The 23,740-nt window shown below is 41.0% G+C and overlaps 2 protein-coding genes across 8 annotated transcripts in view; both read right to left on the reverse strand.

The window, feature by feature from the left end:
- Positions 1 to 6,440: 6,440 nt before the first annotated feature.
- Positions 6,441 to 11,102, reverse strand: lin7c (lin-7 homolog C (C. elegans)). The gene is made up of 5 exons (XM_085759001.1): positions 10,879 to 11,102; positions 8,670 to 8,788; positions 8,408 to 8,479; positions 7,283 to 7,492; positions 6,441 to 6,720 (listed from the first exon to the last, which is right to left on the reverse strand). The coding sequence occupies exons 1-5, from the start codon at positions 10,913 to 10,915 to the stop codon at positions 6,553 to 6,555; spliced, it is 606 nt and encodes a 201-aa protein (XP_085615127.1). The 5' UTR covers positions 10,916 to 11,102; the 3' UTR covers positions 6,441 to 6,552.
- Positions 11,103 to 14,313: 3,211 nt separating this feature from the next.
- bdnf (brain-derived neurotrophic factor) overlaps positions 14,314 to 23,740 on the reverse strand; it is a 26,452-nt gene continuing 17,025 nt past the window's right edge. For 5 of the 7 annotated variants that reach the window (XM_085759011.1, XM_085759033.1, XM_085759025.1 and 2 more), the window contains one exon: positions 14,314 to 15,814. In XM_085759011.1, coding sequence (XP_085615137.1) covers positions 14,945 to 15,814 — 870 coding nt within the window. In that variant the 3' untranslated portion in view covers positions 14,314 to 14,944. Of the gene's footprint in view, positions 15,815 to 17,145; positions 17,668 to 21,511; positions 22,088 to 23,740 lie in introns of those variants that run through there. The other 2 variants (XM_085759055.1, XM_085759039.1) reach the window with 2 other exon arrangements.

Below are 23,740 nucleotides of genomic sequence, written 5' to 3' on the forward strand. Positions count from 1 at the left end.
AACATTATGAACAACCTGAAATTGTTAGATAAAAATATGTGCAATTTCATTTATGCCTCTTCTATCTTATATGTCATTTTCACACTTGGCAGATCATTCCTGAGGGCCGGATGGACTGGACTGCCGGGCCGCACGTTTGACACACACGCCTGATATAGAGTAAAGCTACTAATCCAAGCTAACGTGCTGAAATCAGGATTAAATAATGAAATGTTTAGTTTAGTTTGTTGAGTTGACTTCAGGATGCTATGGTGCTGCTCTGCACTCATGAACACAAAATGAAACAATATGTGCACCGACAGAGTATACACATGGGTAAGTCATGGATAAAAGTTTAATTAATTGTTTCTGGAATTCTTTTAATTTACATTTTTCCCCATGGTATTTGTCACCGGGGAAAAAAACAAACAAAACAATGATATGCTTAAAGTATTTTCATAAATTCACCATTTAATTTCTTGATTTTCGTGTAATAATTCAATTTATGACATTAAATTGCTGAATTTCTATTTCACTGTTTTGTGTTTTTTCACTTCCATTTATGAAATTGTTCTTTTTTAGAGTAAAAAGATCCAATGTACATCCGAACTCCTGTCCTATAGCCTCTATTTTTAAAACAGGGACGTCTGATTCATTTTTGTCATTTCCTCCAGATTGTGTCTGATCATTCAGGTCTTTACATGTTGTCCTTTTAAGGAAGTTTTCTCTTCCACATCACTGAATTTATTTTAGAATTCATTAACATCTTGTTGTGATTAGAAGTTTGTGCTTTTATAACTCTCACCTCTCAGTAATACCAGAATCGTTTGATCTATAAATGTTCTTCCTCTCTGACTACTCAGCGTGTGTGTGTGTGTGTCTTATAACTACGTCAATATGAATCAATCCTTATTCCTTGTTTGCACCTTCTGCTGATTTGGCTCCTGATCCAGTTTGGCCTCCTGCTTTCGTCCTCGGCTCCCGGTGCTGCCGCTGTGTGTTTTTGCTCCTGGGTGTGATTGATTTCAGTTGCCAGAAGAGACATAGTGAACCATCCACACGTTAAGAGAGAGATTCTGCAGTGGAAAAGGGTTCACACACACACACACACACACACACACACACACACACACACACACACACACACACACACACACACACACACACACCTCAAGAAAACCAGCAGCTGTGCTCTGGTCTCAAGCTGTAATGAGAACAACCGGCTCTAATGAATCGCTGTCACATGCACAGTTTGGTTCCAGGCAACGAGCCCTGAACTACCACTGAGCTCCTCTCATCCACAGAGTGATGGGATGCATCTGGGTGAAACCACGTTAAAGGGATAGTTCACCCAAAATTCAAATTTCACTCATTATCTACTCACCCTCATGTCGACTAAGGGCTGTGAGAATTTTCTGAGTCCTCCGTTCCTTCTCTGAGTTACGGGATGGTTGTGAATGGATACCACTTTTCTTCATCCAAAAAGACACACCAAAAAACATCCAAATACCTCCATACTGCTCGTCTGTAATGTCCCTCTTGTATTGAAGCCCTGACATGAGAAATTGTTCCGAAAAAAATTAAATAAGTCTATATTTTAAGCTTGTTTGTAGCGGAAGCGCCCAGTTTCTCAGTTCACTGCTCTTCCTGTGTCAGTGCAAATCACGCCAGTGGAACAATTTCTCATGTCGGGGCTTCAATACAAGAGGGACATTACAGACGAGCAGTATGGAGGTATTTGGATGTTTTTTGGTGTGTCTTTTTGGACGAAGAAAGCAACATTCACAACCATTATATGGACAAATACTTCTGCGCAGACCCCCCCGTAACTCAGAGAAGGCACGGAGGACTCTGAAAATTCTCGACATGAGGGTGAGTAGATAATGAGTGAAATTTGAATTTTGGGTGAACTATCCCTTTAAAAAAATGCAGAGGGGAATTCATGGTGATTATTTTTACTATTTACTATAAACTAGAATTATACATATCTTATGGCTTCCAGAAACCACAACATTATTCTGCCAGGTGTTCCCGGCGTCGTCGCTGTCCATCCCACTGCTTTTATCGGTTGCCGAGCAGGAAACCGAAATAAACAAATCAAATGTGTGTGAGTGTAAAAGAATTTAAAGGAGGACTCCAAAAGTCATAAATTTAAGCACTGTTTTATTTAGCCTCCAGTCCTACATCACAACATTTTTACATTCCACATCAATGTAACACAGAAAATTAGTTAACAAACCAAAGAACACAAAAATAACACGTTACGATCTACAGTCTAATAACCCTAAACAAGCACCGACTAAAACATTTCAAAGCATTATCAAAATTTTCACAAATGTTGCAAGTTTGGTCTTGGTACTAAAAAGAAACAGAAGATAATTTCCGATCTCAGAAAAGAAGCACTGATGTCGGACGGCTCCTCTCTTTTTTTCTTTTTTCTTTTTTTTAAGTCTGTAACTTCGTACGGCCACGACGAGATCGAACGAGCCCGTTCTGAAATGTGCTGCATTTCTGAGAGGCTCCACTGATGTAGCCGCGGTGCACAGTCAAAATGGAAGTACCAATCATTCCTGGTATTTATTTTTTAGGAAAACCACTTATAAAAATTGAGAAAAATATCAAAAGAAAACTATTATAAAAAATACTCTATTGGCCATTCCAATATGTAGACAAGGAAAAAACGGGTAGAAAGTTGAAAGGTACTTCACAAAATTTTGCAACTAACTTAGACAATGGTCAGTGACATTCAGTGGAGAGTGTGACTGTGCAATATCAATACCAAGTCTCATCATTACGGTACATTATTTTTCTCCTGATTTTACTATACATGTGTGTAGGTGCATGATCGGTGAAGCTAGATATCTAATGTAAGATAAAAACACAATCAAGGGACAAACTATACATTATATTAAGACATTTCAACTTTTATGTACATCGCAACTCTTCTGCTAAATTCTTTTCCTCAAAACAAAAACGTATGCTCAAAAGTAGCCCGTGGAATGGTTTACTACTAACCACACTATTCATCTACATGCATCCTGACAATCTTAAATTAAACAGCAAGCCTAACATCACATGGAAATCTTCACTGTCAACTTGATGGTGATCAATGCGAGAGAGCAAACATTGTAAATGTCTCGTTGTAACATTACGTAACTCCGATGTGTTTTAAATGCAGCGGGTCCTTAAAAATTTGCACATTAGACTTTTGTCGTCACAGCCGTCAAGTAGGATTTTTTTTTTTTTATAACATTCTGTAGTAAAATTATTATTTTTGCACCAATACAGGAGTTTTTCAAAGGTTTTTTAAACACCTTGCATAGATAAGTTCATTTGCATTCAGTTCTTGCAGTACTGTGTGTGTGTTTTATTTTATACTTTGTTCCAAAATTCTGAGATTTTCACAGATTAAAGGGAGTACATGTACTACATACATCTGGGCTTTGTGCTCATCCAGATTAAAAGTAACATACAAATCAATAAAATGAAGATAGTCCTGCAGCTAAAACCTGACTTTTAAGGGGAACAGCAGACTTTTGTGTCGACATGAAGGGGTAATAATGGACGTATATCGAGACTGCAAACAACAAAAGTAAGATGCCAATAAGGAACTCATTTGCAAACTATAATTTTAGCCCCAATTCTCAAATAAAAATTCACAGCACCACTGTAGGGGGAAAAAAAAAATCCAATCTTCACCTGACCTTGCACTGATAATGATATTTTTTAGCACTTGGTGATGCATTTCAGTGTATTTAGTGATGTTCTTTTTTATTTTTTAAAGGACAAATTCCAGGTCACGGAAACACAAAACAGTATTATTATTCTTATTTTTTTTTTATGCCAGAAAGTATCTATGCTCTTCATTGCTTCTGAATGAGCTATTTACAGTTTGTTGGAGCAACTGATGTCAGAGGCAGCTGCCCTTACTGAACCTTATTTTAAGAGATAGTGGATGAAATACCAAAAACATCAAATGAAGGAAGAGAGAAAGAGTGAAGCTTTGGAGTGACAACACCACAAAAGCAGCTAACACAAGCAAACAGAAACCATCAGCGACCTATTTTCAAGACACCTTGGTCATAATAACCGTACAGCTCATTATGCCGTATCAGTCACGACAGCAGTAAGACGCCATTTAAGGAGAGAATGAAGCTCAAGGTAAAAGCTTCACACACTCCCATGTTTCTGCTACTTCACCCACCATCCGCTTAATCTCTACACCAGATAAATAAATAACAACTATCTTCATTGTTTCCTTCCCTTCCCGTCTCAGATACGTGATGTGTTGATCCTGAGACTGGACAAAAGTATGGCTTATGCAGCTAAAGCCTAGTTTATGGCATGCTATAATATGCTATGTACAGGATATTGCATCTACTGAGAAAACTAAACACGTCTGTGAATAAATCTCTGAAATTAATTAAATTAGCTCTGGGGATAGTTTGCTTTTGTCCCACACAATGAGATGAATGAATGTAGATGGAGCTTTTAACAGACAAACATTATATTGAAACTGACTCAGTTTTTCCCTTTGCAAGAAAAGCAATAAAAACTCAATATAAATACTCATTATTTTAGGTTGAATTATAAGTAATTTAAAGAAAACCATGAGGACCTGATGTGTTTGATTGACATGTTGCATGTAGGATTTGGACTTCTCGGTTAAGACTCCACATCATAGGATATTTTGTCATGATAGGAAGAATCTCAGCATGATAGCTGAACATGCATTCTGTATACACTAATAAAGCCTTGTCACTAAATGTCGTATATGTAAATATGGGAGGAAAAAGGCCTACAAATACAGTATATTGAGGGTTATTGACAGGCCTGCTTTAAACTGTATATCAGTGTTGCCAATGACTGGCAGTATTCAGCAGATAACACGTTTGTCATTATCATTATTATTATTATCACATTATGTGCGGTTTTTACATGAAGTACGTACATGGGTGGGTGCAAATGAAATTTCGGCAAAGCAGACAAAGAAAAATGAGAACGATGTTTGGGTATAGTATATGGCAATAAATACGTAGTGACACACACACACAGGTAGGAAAATCTTCCAACTTATTGCTGTACTAAATAATTGAAATGTATTGGTCTTACTCTTGTCTTTGAATGTTCATCTTTATCCCAGCTGTGGTGTTATGCATACAATCAACTTTTTTTATTTTTTTTTAGAGCCAGGATATAAAAGTTCAAAAGCAGCGGATGCTTCATTTACATTGACAGACTTTCTGTTTTGAGTGAGACGCCGCAGAGTTAGAAAATGTTAGAAAACAGACAGAAAAATGAGAAATGAATATGCCAATGCAACAGACAACGCAGAACATAACGGCCTAAACCCTGTGTAAAGTCCTAGTGAATATGAAATGGCCTTATACAGTATGTGCGATATCATAACATATGTGGTTATATATATATGATAACATGCCTTTTCATTCATCAAAACAGTGATGAACGCTCATTTTAGGCATTACTATGAAATAAAGACATTGCCTGATGTTATCAATGTTTTACCCCACTAAATGATGCAAACAGCACTAACAAGCAGTTTTTAGTGAAGATGAAAGATAAATATTGTGGAATTGACTCCTCATTAAGTACTAAGTATACCTGGCTAAAGAAGATCATGACGTTTAGTAAATTCCTGATTTATATCAAGACAGATTTAACCAGACCGGTTTTTTTTTTGTTTTGTGTCATGCTGACTGCAGAGTTCATGCTAGTGATGAAGACTTATTACTTTGATAAAAGTAAAAATGTGTTTTTGTGTGGTGGCAGGAATTTAGTCCATGAGTCGCTGAGACCTCATTACATCATTTACAGTACCTGCTGGGCTTTTTATAGTGTGATATGATGTTACAAAAACTCAGAGGATAAGCCCAGAGAAAAACCTTAAAGATATTGCATTCGACTTCAAGTGTCGTTTGAGTGTCCAGTGGTTTCCCTTATTATCGAACATATACCTATTGCTTTTTAGTGAACTCAAACTGTCATCAACTCCTCTAAATTACAATTTTGAGAGTTAAGAGTTGTAAAAGCGTGCACTAATTCCTGCCACAAGCGTTTAATAACCAGACGTCAAACCATTAAAAAGAACAAAAGAGTGACACAGTACATAGGATGAATGTGTTTGCCCTGAGGCACTTGGTAGTGGCTGTGATAAAAGAATAAAAACACTACCTTTCCAGACAAAGGAGAACTCTGTAGTTGGTCTCAAAGTTGCATTCAAATTGTCAATTCAAAAATAATGCACACATGTGAGAGATCACCTACACTTGACAATCATAATCATTCTAGTGTTCATCTAGAGTTGTAGTGTCTAGTAGAGAAACAATGGTGGATATTAAAAATGCTACAGAGAGAGGGATAGAAGCACAGATTACAGTGTGTGTGAGTGGCAACTAAAACCAAACTTGAGTATGTTTGTTGTATTGTTTTTTTTTTTGAAGTTGTTGTTTTTCTTTTTGTGGGCAGGGAGATAAGAAAGAGACCAGCACAGATGGCCAGAAGGCTAGAAGAGGAGAGACATGGGAGTTGGGCATCAACATGGATGGAAAAATCCTACTGGGGATAGTTGTTCTGTTGCCGGCGCTTCGCTGACCTCATTTTCTCAAAGCGTGACTCCATTTCCTCCAGGACTTTGGGGGTGTACCTTACTACCAGCTTCACTGTGCCCTGAGCGGCTTTGAGGAGTTCCACAGCTTTCTCATGGTGCTCACCTTCAACACTCTGGGAAACAAACAAACAAACACACACAGAGATGTACGAGAAGATTTTTTATCGCAGACGTAAGACCACCATTGTTAAGTTAATTATAGGTTTCTAATCAAAAGGCAATATACTGTGGGCAGTTGTTCTATAAGCTCCAGACCTGCACGATATGTTGTAACTTTAAAGGAGAAACAATGACCTCAGGATTTTACAGGTACTGGATTAAACATAGTTCGAACACAAACCTGCTTCAATTTATCAAATAACAGTCTGCAATGCGGACATGTAATGAGAACAATCCGAGCAATTAAGTGAATTGGATGATTGCGTTTGGCTTGAAATTTTAACTACCTAACCATAGCAGCACGCACAACAGCTGAATGTTGTGGCTAATATGACGGCACCGGAGATACTCTGACATTTCTATTATAAACAAACTAATTATTTGAAATTAACACTCATTATTTCTCATATTCATTATTTCTGAGACCTAATAAATGAGTCATACTCATCTGATCAACCTAATCAGACTAGAATCAGCATTTGTGGAGTGTGTCATGATGCTGTGAGTTAAACGTACCACCCCATTAACAGAGAGAAGCTGGTCTCCTCTCTTCAGACCCCCGTGACGGTCGGCGATGCCTCCTGGGATGATCCGTGAGATGTAAATAGGCGAGTTTTGCTCCTTTCCACCCATGATGTTGAATCCCAAACCTTCTTCCGTCTTCGGCAGCTCCACTACACGTGGATGTGAGTGACCTTCACTTGCTGCAAAAGCAGCCACAGTAGCCTACGAATTAACAAAGACTGGTGTTAAAAACTTTGTGAACTTAAAGGGATACTTCACCAAAATCGATAATTCACCAATTATCTACTCACCGTCATGCTAAGAAAGGGTTTGGAAAAATTTCTGAGCCATCAAAACGCTTTAGGAGTTCCAGGGGGGGTCCGGCTAGCAACGGATTTTCATATAATGGCGGCGGATAGAGCTCACTTTTGAATCGTCGAAAACACACACTATGAAACATCCAAATACCTCCATACTGCTCGTCCTACTGACCCAAGTGTCCTGAAGCCGCGACATGAAAAAGTTGTTTGGAAAAAATTAATTTGATCTCTGTTTTTATCCTTGTTGTAGTAGCAGCTCCCAGTGGCTGTGCGAGATTTGCTGTGAGATGTTCTTCCTTGTTTACATCAAACATCCAATGGTTTAGAACGACGATCAAACATCTCGCAGCAAATCTCGCGCATGTGCACAAACATCAACAGAGCCACTGGGAGCTACTGCTACAACAAGGCTAAAAACAGAGATCAATTAATTTTTTTCTGAACAACTTTTTCATGTGGCGGCTTCAGGACACTTGGGTCAGTACAGACGAGCAGTATGGAGGTATCTGGATGTTTCATAGTGTGTGTTTTGGACGATTCAAAAGTGAACTCTATCCGCCGCCATTATATGAAAATTTGTTGCCAGCCGGACCCCCCCTGGAACTCCAAAAGCGTTTTGATGACTCTGAAAGTTCTCCAAACCCTTCCTTGGCATGATGGCGAGTAGAAAATTGGTGAATTTTGGGTGAAGTATTCCTTTATTGCATTTAGCACACTTAACACACAATGTAATGTTTTCCACTGGTGGTTTGAAATTAAGGTAAGAAAGAGATGTGTGCATGCTTGTGTGTTAAAATGGTATTTGACTTGGGTCTACCTTAGCTGTGGCGTTGGCCCTGACCTCAGGACTGCTGTTGATGTCCACTGTTTCATACACATGTTCGTACACCTAAAGAGACACAAGACACAGTTGGACAATATTTCATCACATGCCAGCAGAAACATTTCCAAAATACTGAACACAAAGTAAACAACCAGAGTTTTTAACCACTTTATGTATTGTTTAATATTAGAAATGGAGGGGCTGATTAATACCACAGTGAAGTGTTTAAAGAATAAAACAACACCCAGTGTCTTACTTCTCGGACAGCGTTACAGAATTCACTCTGTAAGACCCTCTGCAGCGCCTGCAGCTTCTGGGGAGGAACTTCCCCCGTCCTCTGGAGCTTATCAAGCAGCTCAATGGCCCGGTTAATATCTGTCAACAACAAAAAAAACATTTCTTCAAAGTTTTCACTGGTTTCTTTCTGCGAATGGAGACGTTCACACTGCAGCCTGAGAGACTCTCAGGACTCAGTCTGCACTGATATAAAACAAAAAAACAATATGACTAAACTTGGCAAATGTTGAGTGTCTAATAATTAAGTTTGGGATACATTTGCTGTCAATTAAAATGTGTTTTAATTAGTTTGAAAATGAAATTACTTTGACTTGCTCCACATTTGCTCACTGCTCAATGTGATGCTGCAACTTTATTAACTAAATTGTATTGCCCGCATAGTCTTTGCTTTCTATAGAAGTACACTACAGAAGGGCAACTATTATCAGAGGTTTTGCTCATATTTTTATTCTACTGAATCTGTAATGAGAGAAAACTCATTGTTCCCTTGGTCTGTAAATTGCAACATCAGTAGCTCCAACAGAGAACAGACTATTTCATGATGTGTCTATTCATGCTTTTCTGCAGCCTAAATAAACATTGCATGTGTGTGGGGTGTTGTTTAAATAAAAACCTGGGTTTTCCCAAGAGTCCAACCACACTGTGTTGTTGGCAGACACACACCGAGAGCTAATGTCAGCATTTTGTAAAAAGGAAAACTGAGGTTGAAAAGTATGCACTATAAATATTTCTCCTGGTGGTTCTTGCTGCTAATGAGGTATAATACTTATAGGTTATAAGGTATATTAAGCTCATTTATTTATCGATGCTGCTTTGCTTTCATGAACTGAACCTTCCTTTAACCACCAGTCCACCAACTGTTTTCTTGTCTGTATATAACAACATCCATTGCTCGTCTCGCCCTTTGAGACAAACTGTATGTGAAAACAGGCTATACATTTTTTTTAAAGTGTCATGCACATTTTTTGTGCCCAGCCCACATGGTCACATGGACACTAAGCATTAAGTACATACAGGTGCATCTCAATAAATTAGAATATCATGGAAAAGTTTATTTATCTCAGTAATTTTAATTCAAAAAGTGAAACTAATACATCATATAGACAAATTACACACAGAATGAAACATCTCATGTCTTTATTTATCTAATTTATTGTATCTTACATATAATGAAGGTCTACCTAAAATTTTGTATCTCACAATTTTTGAATAGGCCTATTACAAAAGACCAATTTAAAAAAGCATTTTTAATATGGAAATGTTGGCCCTCTGAAAAGTACGCCCATCCATTTGCACTCAATACTGGGTTGGGGCTATTTGACTTGAACTTCTTTATACAGTCTATGCTTGAACTACTGGAAATTGACTTTTACATGATATTCTGATTTATTGAGATGCACCTGTACATTCAAGAATGACTAACGTGTGTCATCTTAAAAGAAAAGAAGGGAGAAAAAACACAGTAATTTATGTTTTTAAGTGGGATATAATATTTTCTGTCTAAGCGTCCAGGCTTTATCAATGAATCTAGCCAGGACATATGATGCTCAGACATCCAAAAATAAGTCTAGATTCTTTATCTGGCCTTTCTCAAACAAGATCGTCATACAAAGGACATTGAAACAGAAAATGTAACTCATCTTCAACAGTATTACAGGTCACACCGAACACATAAATGCTGCTCTTCTGGTATAACCCTTATTATACTGTAACTTACACCTCCCTACTTCAATCCCTAAAGGCAAAGTGCCAGATCTCAGCTGTGCGCACAGGGACCTACGTCCCCTCCCCAAAGTCCAACATTAAATATTGTTCTGTACATTAATGTTCTTTAATTTGAACATAATTACTAAGTTTAGGTTTGGATACGAATGAAATTGCCTTGCCTTGTTGTTACAAAGATTAGCAAGTTAGCTGTGGGGCGAAAAGTACAACAATGTAGCTGTGAAAAACTATCGTTACTTCGGCGTAACGTCAGAAATAGACACAATTAAACACAGCTCAATCAAACCTGCCTTTAATGCAGCATTTAAGTAAGATTATTCGACTAAATAGTGGATGTTTGCTGCCCAAAACATTCACCAGCTAAGCTAAGTTATGCTAACGTCTTTCCATTGTAGCACAACAAATATTTCTGAGCTAACAGCAGCTTAGCACATTAAGTTTACCTCTTTCCAACCGAACAGGCTCCCCGAGCGATGCCATCGTTTGAAGTGAGTGGCTGTTTGGTTGTCAGATAGATATTGCGTTAAATACCTGATATGGGGAAAAACTAAATTTGGTAATCCTGGCTAACGTTACGTGTGCTTAACTCAAGCGATAAATCAGATTAGCCAAGTTAGCCGGCTAGGTAGGCTAGCTGCTGCTGCCAGTGTCATGGTGCGTTCACAGACTTCACGTAAAATAGAAAAACACGACCGAGTTCAGTTTGTTTGTTTCATTTAGAAGCGGTGGTGTAGTCTCAGTGATACTCAAATATGCTCGGTATACCCACTGAAAATCCATTAATATTTCAGTATACCCACTACAACAAAACTATCCAACTATAGTCTATGTGACACAGGTATGAACAGACTACACTACTAGGTAGATGCCAGATGCCCCTGAGACAACTGAAGGCATCTTCCCTAACTATTGTGAATGTGAATCAGTCATTTGTTTTTATTTTAAACAAACAAAATAATCCAAAAGTTATTAAATATTTACCAAATACCTAATCATTTTATGAATACGAATACAAATTACTGTATTAATCCCCAAAGGGAAATTCATTTGTCTGTCAGCTCATCATCAAGCCTGATGGCTGTGGGTATAAAGATCTTCTATATCTCTCTCTGTCCTGCAACGAAGAGAGAGGAGCCAATGCCATCCACCACCGTTGCTTCTTCAGTCCATCAAGGTGTTATTATGAAGTGGATGATCCGTGTTATTCAGGATGGCCTCCATCATCTCTCCATCACCAGAGTCCATCCTTAGTCCGATCACAGAGCCAGCCTTCTTAACAAGCTTATCCAGCCACCTTGCCTGCTCCCCCCCCCCAAAAAAAAACTTCCTCCCCAGCAGACTGCAGCATAAAATAAAACACTTTCCACCACAGACTGATAGAACATCTGCATTTTTGGGGGGAGTATATCCCAATTTCATTTTATTCTGAAGGTATAGGGAGTGAAAGGTGTAAAGTAAACTGTGTTTACTGATGATATAGCCAGCACTTTATAAGCATGAGAATGTGTGGGGATTTGTAGGCTACATAAGATAAATTCTGTGGGCAGGGCTCAGTTCTGCAGTACCCAGGAAAATCTGCAATAATATAAAGGTTTGAGTGTCGTTTAGCCTCTACTGTCTCTCTGTTTGTGGTTCGAGGTTGTTATGTTATACCCTGTGTATTAGTGACAAGGGAGCATCCAGAAGCTTCTTTATCTGTTTGCTGACACCTGGGCTGATCATCAGTCTCTCTTCTGTCCTCTTCTATCTATTGTTTGGCTGCCGTTCATCTCCAGACTCCAGCGCACACACACACCTGCAGAAACCTGCACCGTTGTCTTGTCAGAGGGCTGAAACTCCCCGACATAATTCACCCCCGACCACACCCCATGATGACACTTGATGACAACAGCCGATGAAATATACCTGCTGTGACATCGATTGTGGGGGTGGGGCCAGAGCCACGAGGAGCGAGAGGAAGTTTTGCCCTCTTTCAATACAATAGACTTGTTATGTTAGATTTCATTTTCCATTCTTTATTTTTCTTTCCTCTGATTTTTGTCTTGAGGTTTCAGTCGTAGAGTTACTACCTTATACTCAGTGACCTCCACATGCATGATTTATGATCACAAAGGACACTATGTATGGGCTTCATCCTGGCTCAAACACAATGGGTTCAATTCAAGAGACATTTTGTTTCGTGACTTCTTTAGGTATGTGATTGGAAGTTGATGTTCTCCGTTGCCTCACTCAGCTTTGCCCAACAAAAATAGCCCGAGGCTCCTGCTCATGATGAATGGAGTTCTGGATACCTTATCTAAAAATGTGTCCCAGAAGGTTTGATTCATTGTCTTGTATTGTGAAGAGGAGTTAGTGCTCAGACACGTTGATTACATTTTTACTAAATCATTGCAGTTCCATCTTAAGGTGGATATTCTCTGAAGAGCAAAGGCTTTACAACACCTCTTCTTCGTCTTCTTAACTTCAAATAATGTTAATTCTTACTTAGCTCGTGTGGGAATCTGAGTGTACCTTTTATTTTATTACCAGATTCGTGACAGTGGCTTATTTGAGAGACTGCATGCTACTGTCTGTGCCTGTCATCTCTCTCTATTTATCCTCAGCTTTTGTATAACAAAAGTAACTCACAGCATCTTCATCAGGCATCTCTGGAGAATCCAAATGAGCTGGGAGGAGGAAAAGTGGAACACCTTTTTCGCTGTTCATGATAAAACAGCTTTCTTGATTCAGCAGCACTGTTTCCAAAAAATCTCCAAATGCCAGATTTGGTTCTCCTCAGAGGTCGGCCACGTGCACTTACCTTTGGGGTGGATGACGAAGACGTAAAATGAGGTGGCTGGAACATACTGTATGTAACCCCAACAACCATGGGACTTAGATGAAGTTGGTATTATATGAGTGACTCATCACTTGGAAATATGTCATATTGTGGCTAATTTTGGAAGTGCTTCATGAGATGGAGATCCAACCGGTTTTATTGTTATCTCGCTACAACCTTAAACCATGGTCTCTAGACTTGGCAAGCGAGGGCTTCTCACTGTGATGCACTGAGTTATAGTCTGCTGGAGGGAATATTGATATGAAGCTGCAGTCTTAGTTTTAACCCACACACACCAAACCTGTTACCTGGAATGGCTTCTGCTTTTGATCAAAGTGAATGTGCAGCTGCATAATATCTGTGACGACTGTGTTTTGTGGAGGATTTAAAGATGAGATTACCATCTTCTGTTAAGACAATGCTGGGCATGCTTCATGTGCAGCCATTGCCTACTTTTGTACTAGTCCACACTTGTCTTGTGATGGTTAAGTTCACAAAGTAATTGTGAAATATTGCATGTGCACCGGGAGTAATAATTAAGTAAATCTCTGAACTGTATAAACACCAAAATATCAAAGCCCACAGGTTTGTTTCCAGTCATGTGCTGGTGGGGAACAGGAAGTGGTTTTCCCGTCCTCAAAGTAACACTAATAAGCTGCTAAATATGCGTTTTCTCTCCAACCACAACACTCAATGCACTAGCCTGTAAAAATGTTCAACTCCACTGTTTGTTTATGGAGTTTGTGCACAAGCTCATATGTGTGTATGTGTGTACCTTATACTGTAGGTCCTCACTGCCTGCCTCTCTGTACAGTAAAGTTTTACCTGCCTAAAAATGCACTGTTGAAACTTTATCAACATTGATTTTGTTTTTCAGTTGCCTATAGTCATTTTTATTTCTTCAAATATTTCAGTTTAATATTGCAAACAACTTCACAACATACAAAATGAATAATATTAACCCAGAAACATGTCAATGAATAAATTTGTATATGTATATATAGCTTTTTTTTTAGCTATATATACATATACAGTATAGTTATCTTTTATATATATATATATATATATCTCGTCCTCTGGTGGGGATAAAAAAATAAACAGCAAAGCTTTGACAACAGCACCTTGACATAGTAAGTAATTTCAACATTACCTTGAGAAGTTTAGAACAGTAAACAGATAAATTACTTGAGAGGAAAATTGTTGTTTTCTGCTGAATATGTAAACGGAATGTTTTTTTCTTTTTTGGTCAGCATCGTTTCCTTTTTTGTAAGTGGAGAATTTCTCAATTCACAATTGAAGCAGCATGCAAGCTTTTGAAGATGGAACTGTCCTCTCCCGCTCTCTTTCCTTCTCCCCTTCTTTCCTTGCCTGTGTTTTTTTTTCTCTCTCCTTCATTTCCTAATTCTTGGCAACGTAAACAAATCACAATGTCTTGAGGAATGTGATATAGTAATTTAAACTGGGCGCAAATGACTGATCAGATTTTTTTTAATTGTTTACAAGGTCATGAATATGTTCAATAAATAGACTGTAGTATCACTTTTACTGTATAAACTTCATCTTTTTTTACATGCAGTCCATAAAATCTTCATTTGACGGAATAATTTACCCTGTTATGTATATATACAAATAGATATTTTCTCTTTATTCTCTTTTTTAAACTCTTCAATAAAATCTATACATTTTATACACTATCTCCCTCTTTTAATGGTCAATGTGCATACACATGAAGTGTCTATCCTTATAAACCGCCAGCCAATCTTCTTTTTGCTATCCATGGTAAGCGCTCGCACGTAGGACTGGGTTGTCCTGCATTGGGAATTATAATGCCGCTTGTCTATTCCTCTGCAGCCTTCCTTTGTGTACCCCATGGGGTTGCATTTGGTCTCATAGAAGTATTGCTTCAGTTGGCCGTTGGGGACAGGGACCTTTTCCATGACGGTAACTGTCAGCCCAGACATGTCTATTGCCGTCTTTTTATCCACAGCTGTCACCCACTGGCTAATACTGTCACACACGCTGAGCTCTCCGCGCCGCGAGGGATCGGAGTGTCGCCGCACCCTCATGGACATGTTAGCGGCGTCCAGATAGTTTTTGTATTCCTCCAGAAGAAAGAGCAAGGGCGGCTCCAAAGGCACTTGGTTGCTGATCATCACCCGCGAGTCGTACAGGTCGACATCCTTGGTCTCCGCGGCGGTGACCACGGAGGAGGACGGGCCCCCACCTCCCTGGCTCTTGTCGGCCCCCTGTCCCAGCTGTGCCGCCGCCGCCACTGCCGCCTCCCCCTCCACCTCCAGCAGCTCCTCGATCACCTGCTCAAACGTGTCTGTGAGTGAGGGCAGCTCCGCGCGGTGGCCCGGCCCGCCACCGCTCTGTGGAGTCCCGTGGCCCCGTGCGGCCGTCGCCGCAGCAGCAGCAGCAGCAGCAGCGCCCAGGTAGCCTTCCGTCCGATGGCCCCGCATGCCCGGGGCGTCTCTCAGGGGCGCAGCTCTCATGCAACTGAAGTATGAAATAACCATAGTAAGGAACAGGATGGTCATCACTCTTCTAACCTGGTGGAACTGGAGGGGGAGAGAGAGACAAAGACAGAAAACAAAGAGGGGGAGGAAGGAGAGAACAAGACAGTTAGTCAAAGAGCATTTTCAATGAAGTTAGTATGTTTTTGATCCATAATGCACCATGTAACCCCCCCCAAACCCTCACCCTTCTTATTTACACCCTCTATACTCTTTATTTGCAAGTCAGAAAAAGAAGAGAGAGCCAGTGGCTTAGGAAATCATCAGAAAATGTTTTTTTCATTAACCTGATATTGGCACCGTGTCATCAGTGTTTTCAGATTGTTTGCAAACTGTAATCACTCTGCTCCTATGTGAGGCCTGGCTTTGATTTTTATGTGTTGGCAGCAAAGCACAAAAGCTGTGCAGAGCATCAGAGAGAGAGAGGGAGAGAGAGATCGTTTATTATGAAAGATAAGATTACACAAAATGCACGTCACTACATCCTTACAGGCTTCCCATTATTTATGAGCTTCGGTGTATTAAACTGTGCAATTTATTTATAGAAAGTGCAAAGATGTGTCGTTTTATAAAGACCAAAACCTGTCGTTCACCCCTCACTGCCTGACTTATCGAGTTGGCTTTTGAAAGCTCTTATCTTTCCAATATGTTTTTCTTGTCTTTTCCTTTTTTTTAATTTATAAAGGACATCCAGTTTTTTTTTTTAATATACATCTGTCAACGCTCTGTAGTCAACATGTTGACACAGGATATGGTTTTGTTTGTTTTGTTTGTTTGAAGAGCTCATGTATCATTACCCCATGAACAAAATCACCATTAGCAACACTCAGGGAACCACCAGCACGGACGGCACTTATTGACTGGCTGACTGGGTGGGTGGGTGGGAAACGCTGTGTTTGCGTCAGCTCTGACAAACACCGGAGCTCCAGTGTTATTTATTTATTAAAAAGAAAAAAAAGAGAGAAAAAAACTGGTCCGTGCTCGCAAGACAGGTTTGATACTGAACCCTCTAGTCATGAATGGGAAGCGGGAGTTTGTTGAGGGACACTGTTTGTTCTTTGGCAGGTGGATGGCGAGAGCACTGCAGGATGAACTAACAGGATGTCACGAGAAACCTGAATGACAGAAAGATGTGTCATCATCCTCCCCGCACTGTAAAGCACCACCAATCTCCAGACTCAGGAGGAGAGCTGCTCACAAGATAAGCAAAGCACTGCCAGCGAGGGGTGGGTGGGGTGGGGGTGAGGTGGGGGAATAAGGAGCCGAGGCAGCCAGCTACAATGAGCCACAATGAGCCAGGTGTAGCCGCCGAAACACCGCACATTACATCCTTAACCAGCGAATTACCTGAGAGCACACATCAGTCGTCACCTTACCTTCGAGAAGCTCTAAGATTCACAGCGAATCAATGCATTGGTGGACATCCAACAGCCAGAGATATGAAAGCAACCATAATGAAAAGAAAATCTAGATCTTGCTTTCCACAGGGGCTCATTTAAAAATAGCCTGGCCGAGGCTTTGACTGCACTCTGCATGTCCCAACCTGATACAGGAAAACACGCCGAGCAAACACTCCACCGCTGCCCCCACTAAGAATGGACACGAGGACCTTTTTTACAGCAGGGAGGAGCGAAAAAACCCCACCTTAAAAGCATTTGTTTCATTCTTAATTGGTATCTGGGGCCGTGGCTGCAATTAACCAACACCACGGTGACTGCCATAGAGATATCTCGTCTAAAAATAGATGTGCTGGGAGTCTCACAGTCTCTATTCAGAATATCACATCCTTCTTCTTAATGAGCCACTCATTCCCCGAGCTCAGTGACGTGCTCCTCCAGAGTGTGTGAGTGTGTGTGTTAGGGGGAGGGCATGGGGAGGGGCTGGCTTGTACGTGTTTGCAGGGAGATGGAGATGGGGGGGGTATTTTTCCTCTCACAAACTAAAACAACAATGAGGACAAAGCCAAGAATCAGGAACTGTGATGATTATCTTTTCTTATCATATTATGTATTGTTAATAAAAACAGTTTAATATGCAAAAGCTTCAGTATTTGTTAAGGTTTTGGCTCCAATAGTCAAGAATTTTTCCGTGAGGCTTCCCAGCACAGAAAACCATGTAGGTTTCACCAGCATTGAGGCCAGTCACGAGCTCTATGTGTAGGATGCATTTAGGCTGATATTATTATCAGCATCGCACTCAAATGTTTCCACTTCCACATGAGGGAAATGAAGGCAGAGGGCTGATTACTGTTAGGCGTCAAACTTCATGCTGGAAATGATGCAGACGAAGAGTGCTGCATCTTCCGTAACAGACCACAGGGGTAATATTGCAGTAGCAGGGGGTGGGGAGACTGCCAGCGTCATTTCGCAGCATAACAACCACAGATGACGTCTCTTCCAGGTCTCCATAAGGGAGAGAATGGAGGGGAGGAGGTTGCTGGGGGTAATGCCACTCAACAGTGTGCAATTGCATGCCATTCCCCCGGGTATCCTCACACCGGGAACAACAAATGATTTTATTTCTATCTCTGTGATTTCCTGTTTCCATCAGTACAATCAATATGGCTTATGCTCTCAATCAACATCCTGTTAAAATGTGATAAAGCCAATGAATCATTTAATTGCTATGGGACTGCTGGAGAAGCGCTGGCTTATATCTACTAGAGGCTAAATGTGACAACTGATTGGTTTGCTCTTGTTTTATACATCAAGAGAAGAACATTTTATGTGCACTGCTGGATTTCAGAGTTAATAAAAAAAAATTTTTTAAAAGCGGCTCGCGAGTTAACATAATGAGCACGAATAATAAAGCAAGAGTGGGACTACATATGGAGGAATGTCTGGCACAGAATCTGCATTTCAGAGCCTGTGGACCAGTCCTCGGTTTTGGGTTTTATGAAAATATCTAACGCAAGGAGGCGTTTGAGCAAAGTGCAGCCTCCTCTGTTCAGATAAGTTTTTTAAAATATACACATCTAAATGAATATCCCACCATGCACATCCCACCAGTCCAGTCATAACTAATAAAAGTGTCGTTTAAATGCATGGACGTCTAGAATATGACAGGTCTTTTGAGGGAAATGTAAATCACGCTCACAGCACGGAGCTAATAACATGGAGTGGAGCGGGAATATAAAGCCCGCAATAACCACTGCTCAAACACGCCTTTGTACATGACAACACACACGGAGCATGAAACACCCGGAACAATAGGAGCAGCTGAGTGTGTGGACTCCACTGTTTGGCTTTGACGTCTCTGGATGACCACCTGTTTGTCTGCTTTGAGCAGCACGGCTGTATGGCAGGGATATGTAACTTAGCCTCACGTTTATTCTTTGTGCCAGGTGGGGATTAAAGTGATAAATGTCTCCTCTGACAGATGCTGAAAAGTTTCTCTAAAGCATGAAAGGACTAGCATGGCTCGTATTATTACACATTCAGTAATGTTCCCCAGACTCCCCACACATGTCAGCACACTTTATGGCTTCATCTTTACTAACAGCGTGCATGATATCTCAGGAACTGTTGGAAAAGGGAAAATAAACATCAAACAGGGAGGAGATGAAAGAGGGAAATGTGCCCACTACATTTGAATAGAAATGTGTGACCTATAGCAACATTTGTTCTCTGCCTCTCTACCACAGCTCCCTCGAGGGCAGCCGTCTTTGTTCAATTCCTCAAGAACTGTGTCGGCTGGAGCTATTTACCTAGCAACATGTTTTGTCACGTTCAACATGTATAATAGTGCTCAATGCCAAATGTTCAGCTCAAGGACAAAAAATAAAAACATGCAGCACATGATGGTATCAAAAATTTCTACCCAAGGACCCCTTGTGCGCCACAATGCAGCGCTTAAGAAAAAAAGCAATTAGAGTTGTCTGCAGTAATGGCTGACACATGTGGAAGCTTGCTTCCTCCAGATCTGTTTTCAATCTGACACAGTTTCAGAGCACGTTTAGTAATAGATGAGCATCACTGAGGGATTATACCTGGCCTCCAGGCCAACCCCGGCCACGGCCACAGACAGCCCGCCATTCAGAGCACTGCTGAGTGATCTGTGCCGTCCCTGCCTCCCTCCCACCGTGTGCAACAATGTACAACTGAAATAATCCAGCAGCAGCAGCAGCAGCAGCAGCAGCAAACAGTTTGGAGAAAAAAACAAAAACACAACTGACATTGAAGGCCTCATACGCACCTTTAAATGTGCAGGACTCTACATGATCAGTGTTAACGAAGGCGACTCTCACATGCTGTTTCCGCTCATGTAATCTTAACTCAAATGCCCATAGGATATTGAAACCTGTGAGTCAACAACTAAACTGAAACCAAACCTCCTCAAACTGCACCAACAGACCTAACAGCTCCAAACGAACAGCGCTGCAGTCCCGCGCCCTGACCACTAGATGGCGCATGAGACCGTCAAATAATTAGAGCTCCTTCTTTTTTCCTCCTCCTTCCACCTTCCTCCCTTTTCCCTCCCTTCTGTAGATAGATAGATAGATAGATAGATAGATAGATAGATAGATAGATAGATAGATAGATAGATAGATAGATAGATAGATGTTTAGATATATAGATAGATAGATTTCTGCCACAACCATTCTTTGTTGTCTGTAATTGTACAGAGACATAAAGTTCAATTAAAAACCATTTAGTTCCAACTTAAACAACACGTTTTGGCTCCAATTTGCATATTTTGGAAAGTACATCATTAATTCATCATTACACCATTATCCATCCAGCCCTCGCGCGTTGCTGAATTTATCCTGGGATAAGTTTTTTTTTTCAGGGGTGGTTGGACCAGATGTTTTAACACATGCAGCTGTGACAAATGAGCTGGTTTCCCTCCTCTGCTCCATAAACAAGACTTTGTGTTAATCCGTGTTCAATTTCTGGACCTCCTAGTCTAATGTGTAAATTATAACTGCGGCGCGCGCACACACACACGCAGCAGTGTGCAGAAGTAGGACTCGGTGTTGGCCGACGGAGCTGGGCGTTTAGGTCTCAGGTTTCCTATAAAGTCTTAATGAGTTCATCAAAGTTTTTCTTTTCTTTTTTTCTTTAGCAAACAAACAGAATGATTCGGTGTCTGTTGTTGTCTGTGGTCGAGGTTAAATGATCAGATGCAGACAAACAAACACCCCGAGCAAAGAGTTTATTGAGCTGTTTAGTTTATTATTAGCAGGAAAGTTGAACGTTGTGACGTCGGCGATTTCACACGGAGACACTTCGGAAACACTAAGCAGCTCAGACTCTGATCACAATGAAACAACACACTCTTCTTCATCATCATCACCATCTTCTTCCTTTCCTTCTTCTGCTTCTTCATCATCTTCTCCAGATTACATCTTGCTGAGCTCGTGCTCTCCACTGGAAACCCAATCAACATAATAACTCCGTTTTTTATTAATGAACGGGAGGATAAGGTTACGCATATCCCCTCTCGGGCTGCGGCGCTGTCTGTTCGCAGGATAACCGGACTTGATCGAGCTACTTTTAGACCCCCCTCCCTCCTCCTCCACCTCCTCCTCCTCCTCCTCCCCTCCTTCCCTCTTACCTCTATCACCCCCCCACACGCACATACACACACATAGACACACATTCACATCTCCTGTCTCCCCCCCCTCCCCTCCATTCTTCCAGCAGCACCAACCAAAGCCAAAGTGTTTAAAACAAGTCATCGACAAATAAAACAAAACCAGAAAAAAAAAAAAAAAAAAACCAAGCAAACACAGTGTCCTACCTTTTACTGCCCAGTCGTAAAACAGACCATTCAACAGGACAGTGGTGTCATCTGGGATGTTTTTTGGACAACTCCCTGAGTAATTTCTACTCAAGCGGTTATTTCTCTTTTTCTTTTCTTTTCTTTCTTTCTTTTTTTTCTCTCTTCCTCTCTGTGCCCTCCCGACAAGCTTCAGGATATCTCTTCAGCTTTGGAGCAAATAGATTAAATTATTGATGGTGGAAATTGCATGGATGAGGTAATGCACTCCCATGGCTGCACGGCTCCTTTGGAGATCGTCTGAAACTGAAGTTGTCGCATGCTGAAAACGCCACAGCAGCAGCAGCAGCAGCAGCAGCAGCACCACGGGATGAGAGAGAGAGAGAGAGAGAGAGACCTCTGGAGCTGATATGAGGAGCCTCTTTGCAACTACAGTAACTTTACTACACAATGACGCTGCAACATGTGACCTACCGCTGGCTGACTGGTCGCCACCAAACTCCTGTTCAAACAGCCCCGAGGCGGAACTATTAATGCGCTTTCAGTGTGCATTATGTGCTCTTGTTTGTCCGCATACCGTGCAGCCTGCACCAACACCATAATGTCTGTAATATATTAAAGCACAAGCGAAGCCAGTTCTCTTCCGTATTCTTTGCTCTCAGAGGTGGCTTCTCTCTTTCTTTCTTTTCTTTTTTTGTGTGTGTGAAGGTTTTGCGTAACAGCGCGTCTCTCCACCAAGTCGTGATCCACTGCGTGCCATTTAGAGGTGGCCTATTTGTGTAAAATTAGATATTCAGACAATTAAAAATAAGCATATGATGCACCGGTCTGCAGATGGCGAGCAACCAAGGAAATTTATGTCATAATAAGCCGTGAGAAGGGAAGGTGTTTCAGTCTAAACTGTGCATTTGTGAACGTTTTATTTCACCCCTTTGATCAATTTTAGGCGATTCTAATCTATTTTCTACATCCAAGATCCAGAAGACTCTCACAATCATCTCCTTGTCTCATTTTGACTACTAAAACACCTCTGAAAACCATCAGAGAGGAGGTTTTCTACAGTTTTGCTGCTGTGATATGTACGAGGCGTTGAGACGCTCAGATGCCAACAGGCACTGGAGACTAACAAAGATGTGAACTTATTGAAAACAACTCTGCTTCTCTTTGCTTTTAAAGTGAGCCATCTCCACAACAGATGGACGACTCCCCTGCAAGTGCTCTGCAGTGTAGTAACCAGCTTTCACAGGTTATTATTACCAAATGTCAGCTAAACAAATGCGTTTAAATTATATACACACAGGGCTCGGTTGGAGAACCAAACTGCTTCGCCTCCCGGTGCTTCTGTTTCCCCTCATCGAGAACAAACTGGGAACAATTCACTCCTCATGTAATGTAGAGTTCAAATAAAGATGTCAGTGGAGCCTCAACCTTTCAATGGGTGATGAACGTTTGGAAACTCCACCTCTGATGAATACCAGAGTGGGTATAATGGGGAAATAGCAGCTCATTATCCTTGTGACTTGGCCCCGGTCCAGTGCAAAGATTTATTGTGATGTGTTTGCTATATTGCCATCATGATTCTTCCCTGCACGAGCTTATGAGCTGGAGAGCTCTTGTTTGGCATGTAGCAGTATGGGAGTGGATGCTCACACCTGCTTAATGAGTCACTCCCACCTCCAACACACCCGGGGACATGCCAAGATAGATATAGCCCTCCCTGAAGGCTCACAGGAGGTGAGGGCAAACTCTGGATGACAAAGAGTTGCATCAGCAATCGCTGAGCGACATGACTCCAAAGAGGATAAAAAAAATGCACACTGCACAAGGGGGCTGTTCCAAACAAGTAATTCATAAATAAATCACTTGGCATCTCATTAGAAGAGCAAAAACAACAACATGGTCTCTCTCATTTCTGCAAATACAGCACAACTGAAGGTGGTGTATCAAGAGGAGGCTTTTGGCGTGTGCATGTGTGTGTGTGTGTGTGTGTGTGAGGCTTGAAGGACTGAATTTCTGAATGAAATTAGTAAAAGGTCCAATACTCCTGAGCAGGAGGGAGTTGTGAGCGGCGTTAGGATCCTTTAGACTCATCTGGATGAGGGTCAAGCAGGAGCAGGACAGCGCAGGGCCTGTTTCAAGGCTTTCTGAAAACTGCTAAAGCACTATTTCATCTGAACTGAGGTGTACGATTTCTTTAGGTTTAAGATTTCTCAACACGGCGCCAGCAACAATGACTTCAAACCGTCTGAG

Source organism: Trachurus japonicus, chromosome 3 (assembly GCF_045865225.1).
Source record: "Trachurus japonicus isolate A0001 chromosome 3, Traja_1.0".
Taxonomy (NCBI): Eukaryota; Metazoa; Chordata; class Actinopteri; order Carangiformes; family Carangidae; genus Trachurus; species Trachurus japonicus.

Excerpts from the sequence above, each read along its gene's own strand:
- lin7c (XM_085759001.1), bottom strand. The coding sequence starts at position 10,915 with ATGGCATCGCTCGGGGAGCCTGTTCGGTTGGAAAGAG. Across the intron at positions 8,789-10,878 it reads GCCTGTTCGGTTGGAAAGAG|ATATTAACCGGGCCATTGAG; the intron begins GTAAACTTAATG and ends TGTTGTTGACAG. Across the intron at positions 8,480-8,669 it reads TCTGTAACGCTGTCCGAGAA|GTGTACGAACATGTGTATGA; the intron begins GTAAGACACTGG and ends GTGTCTCTTTAG.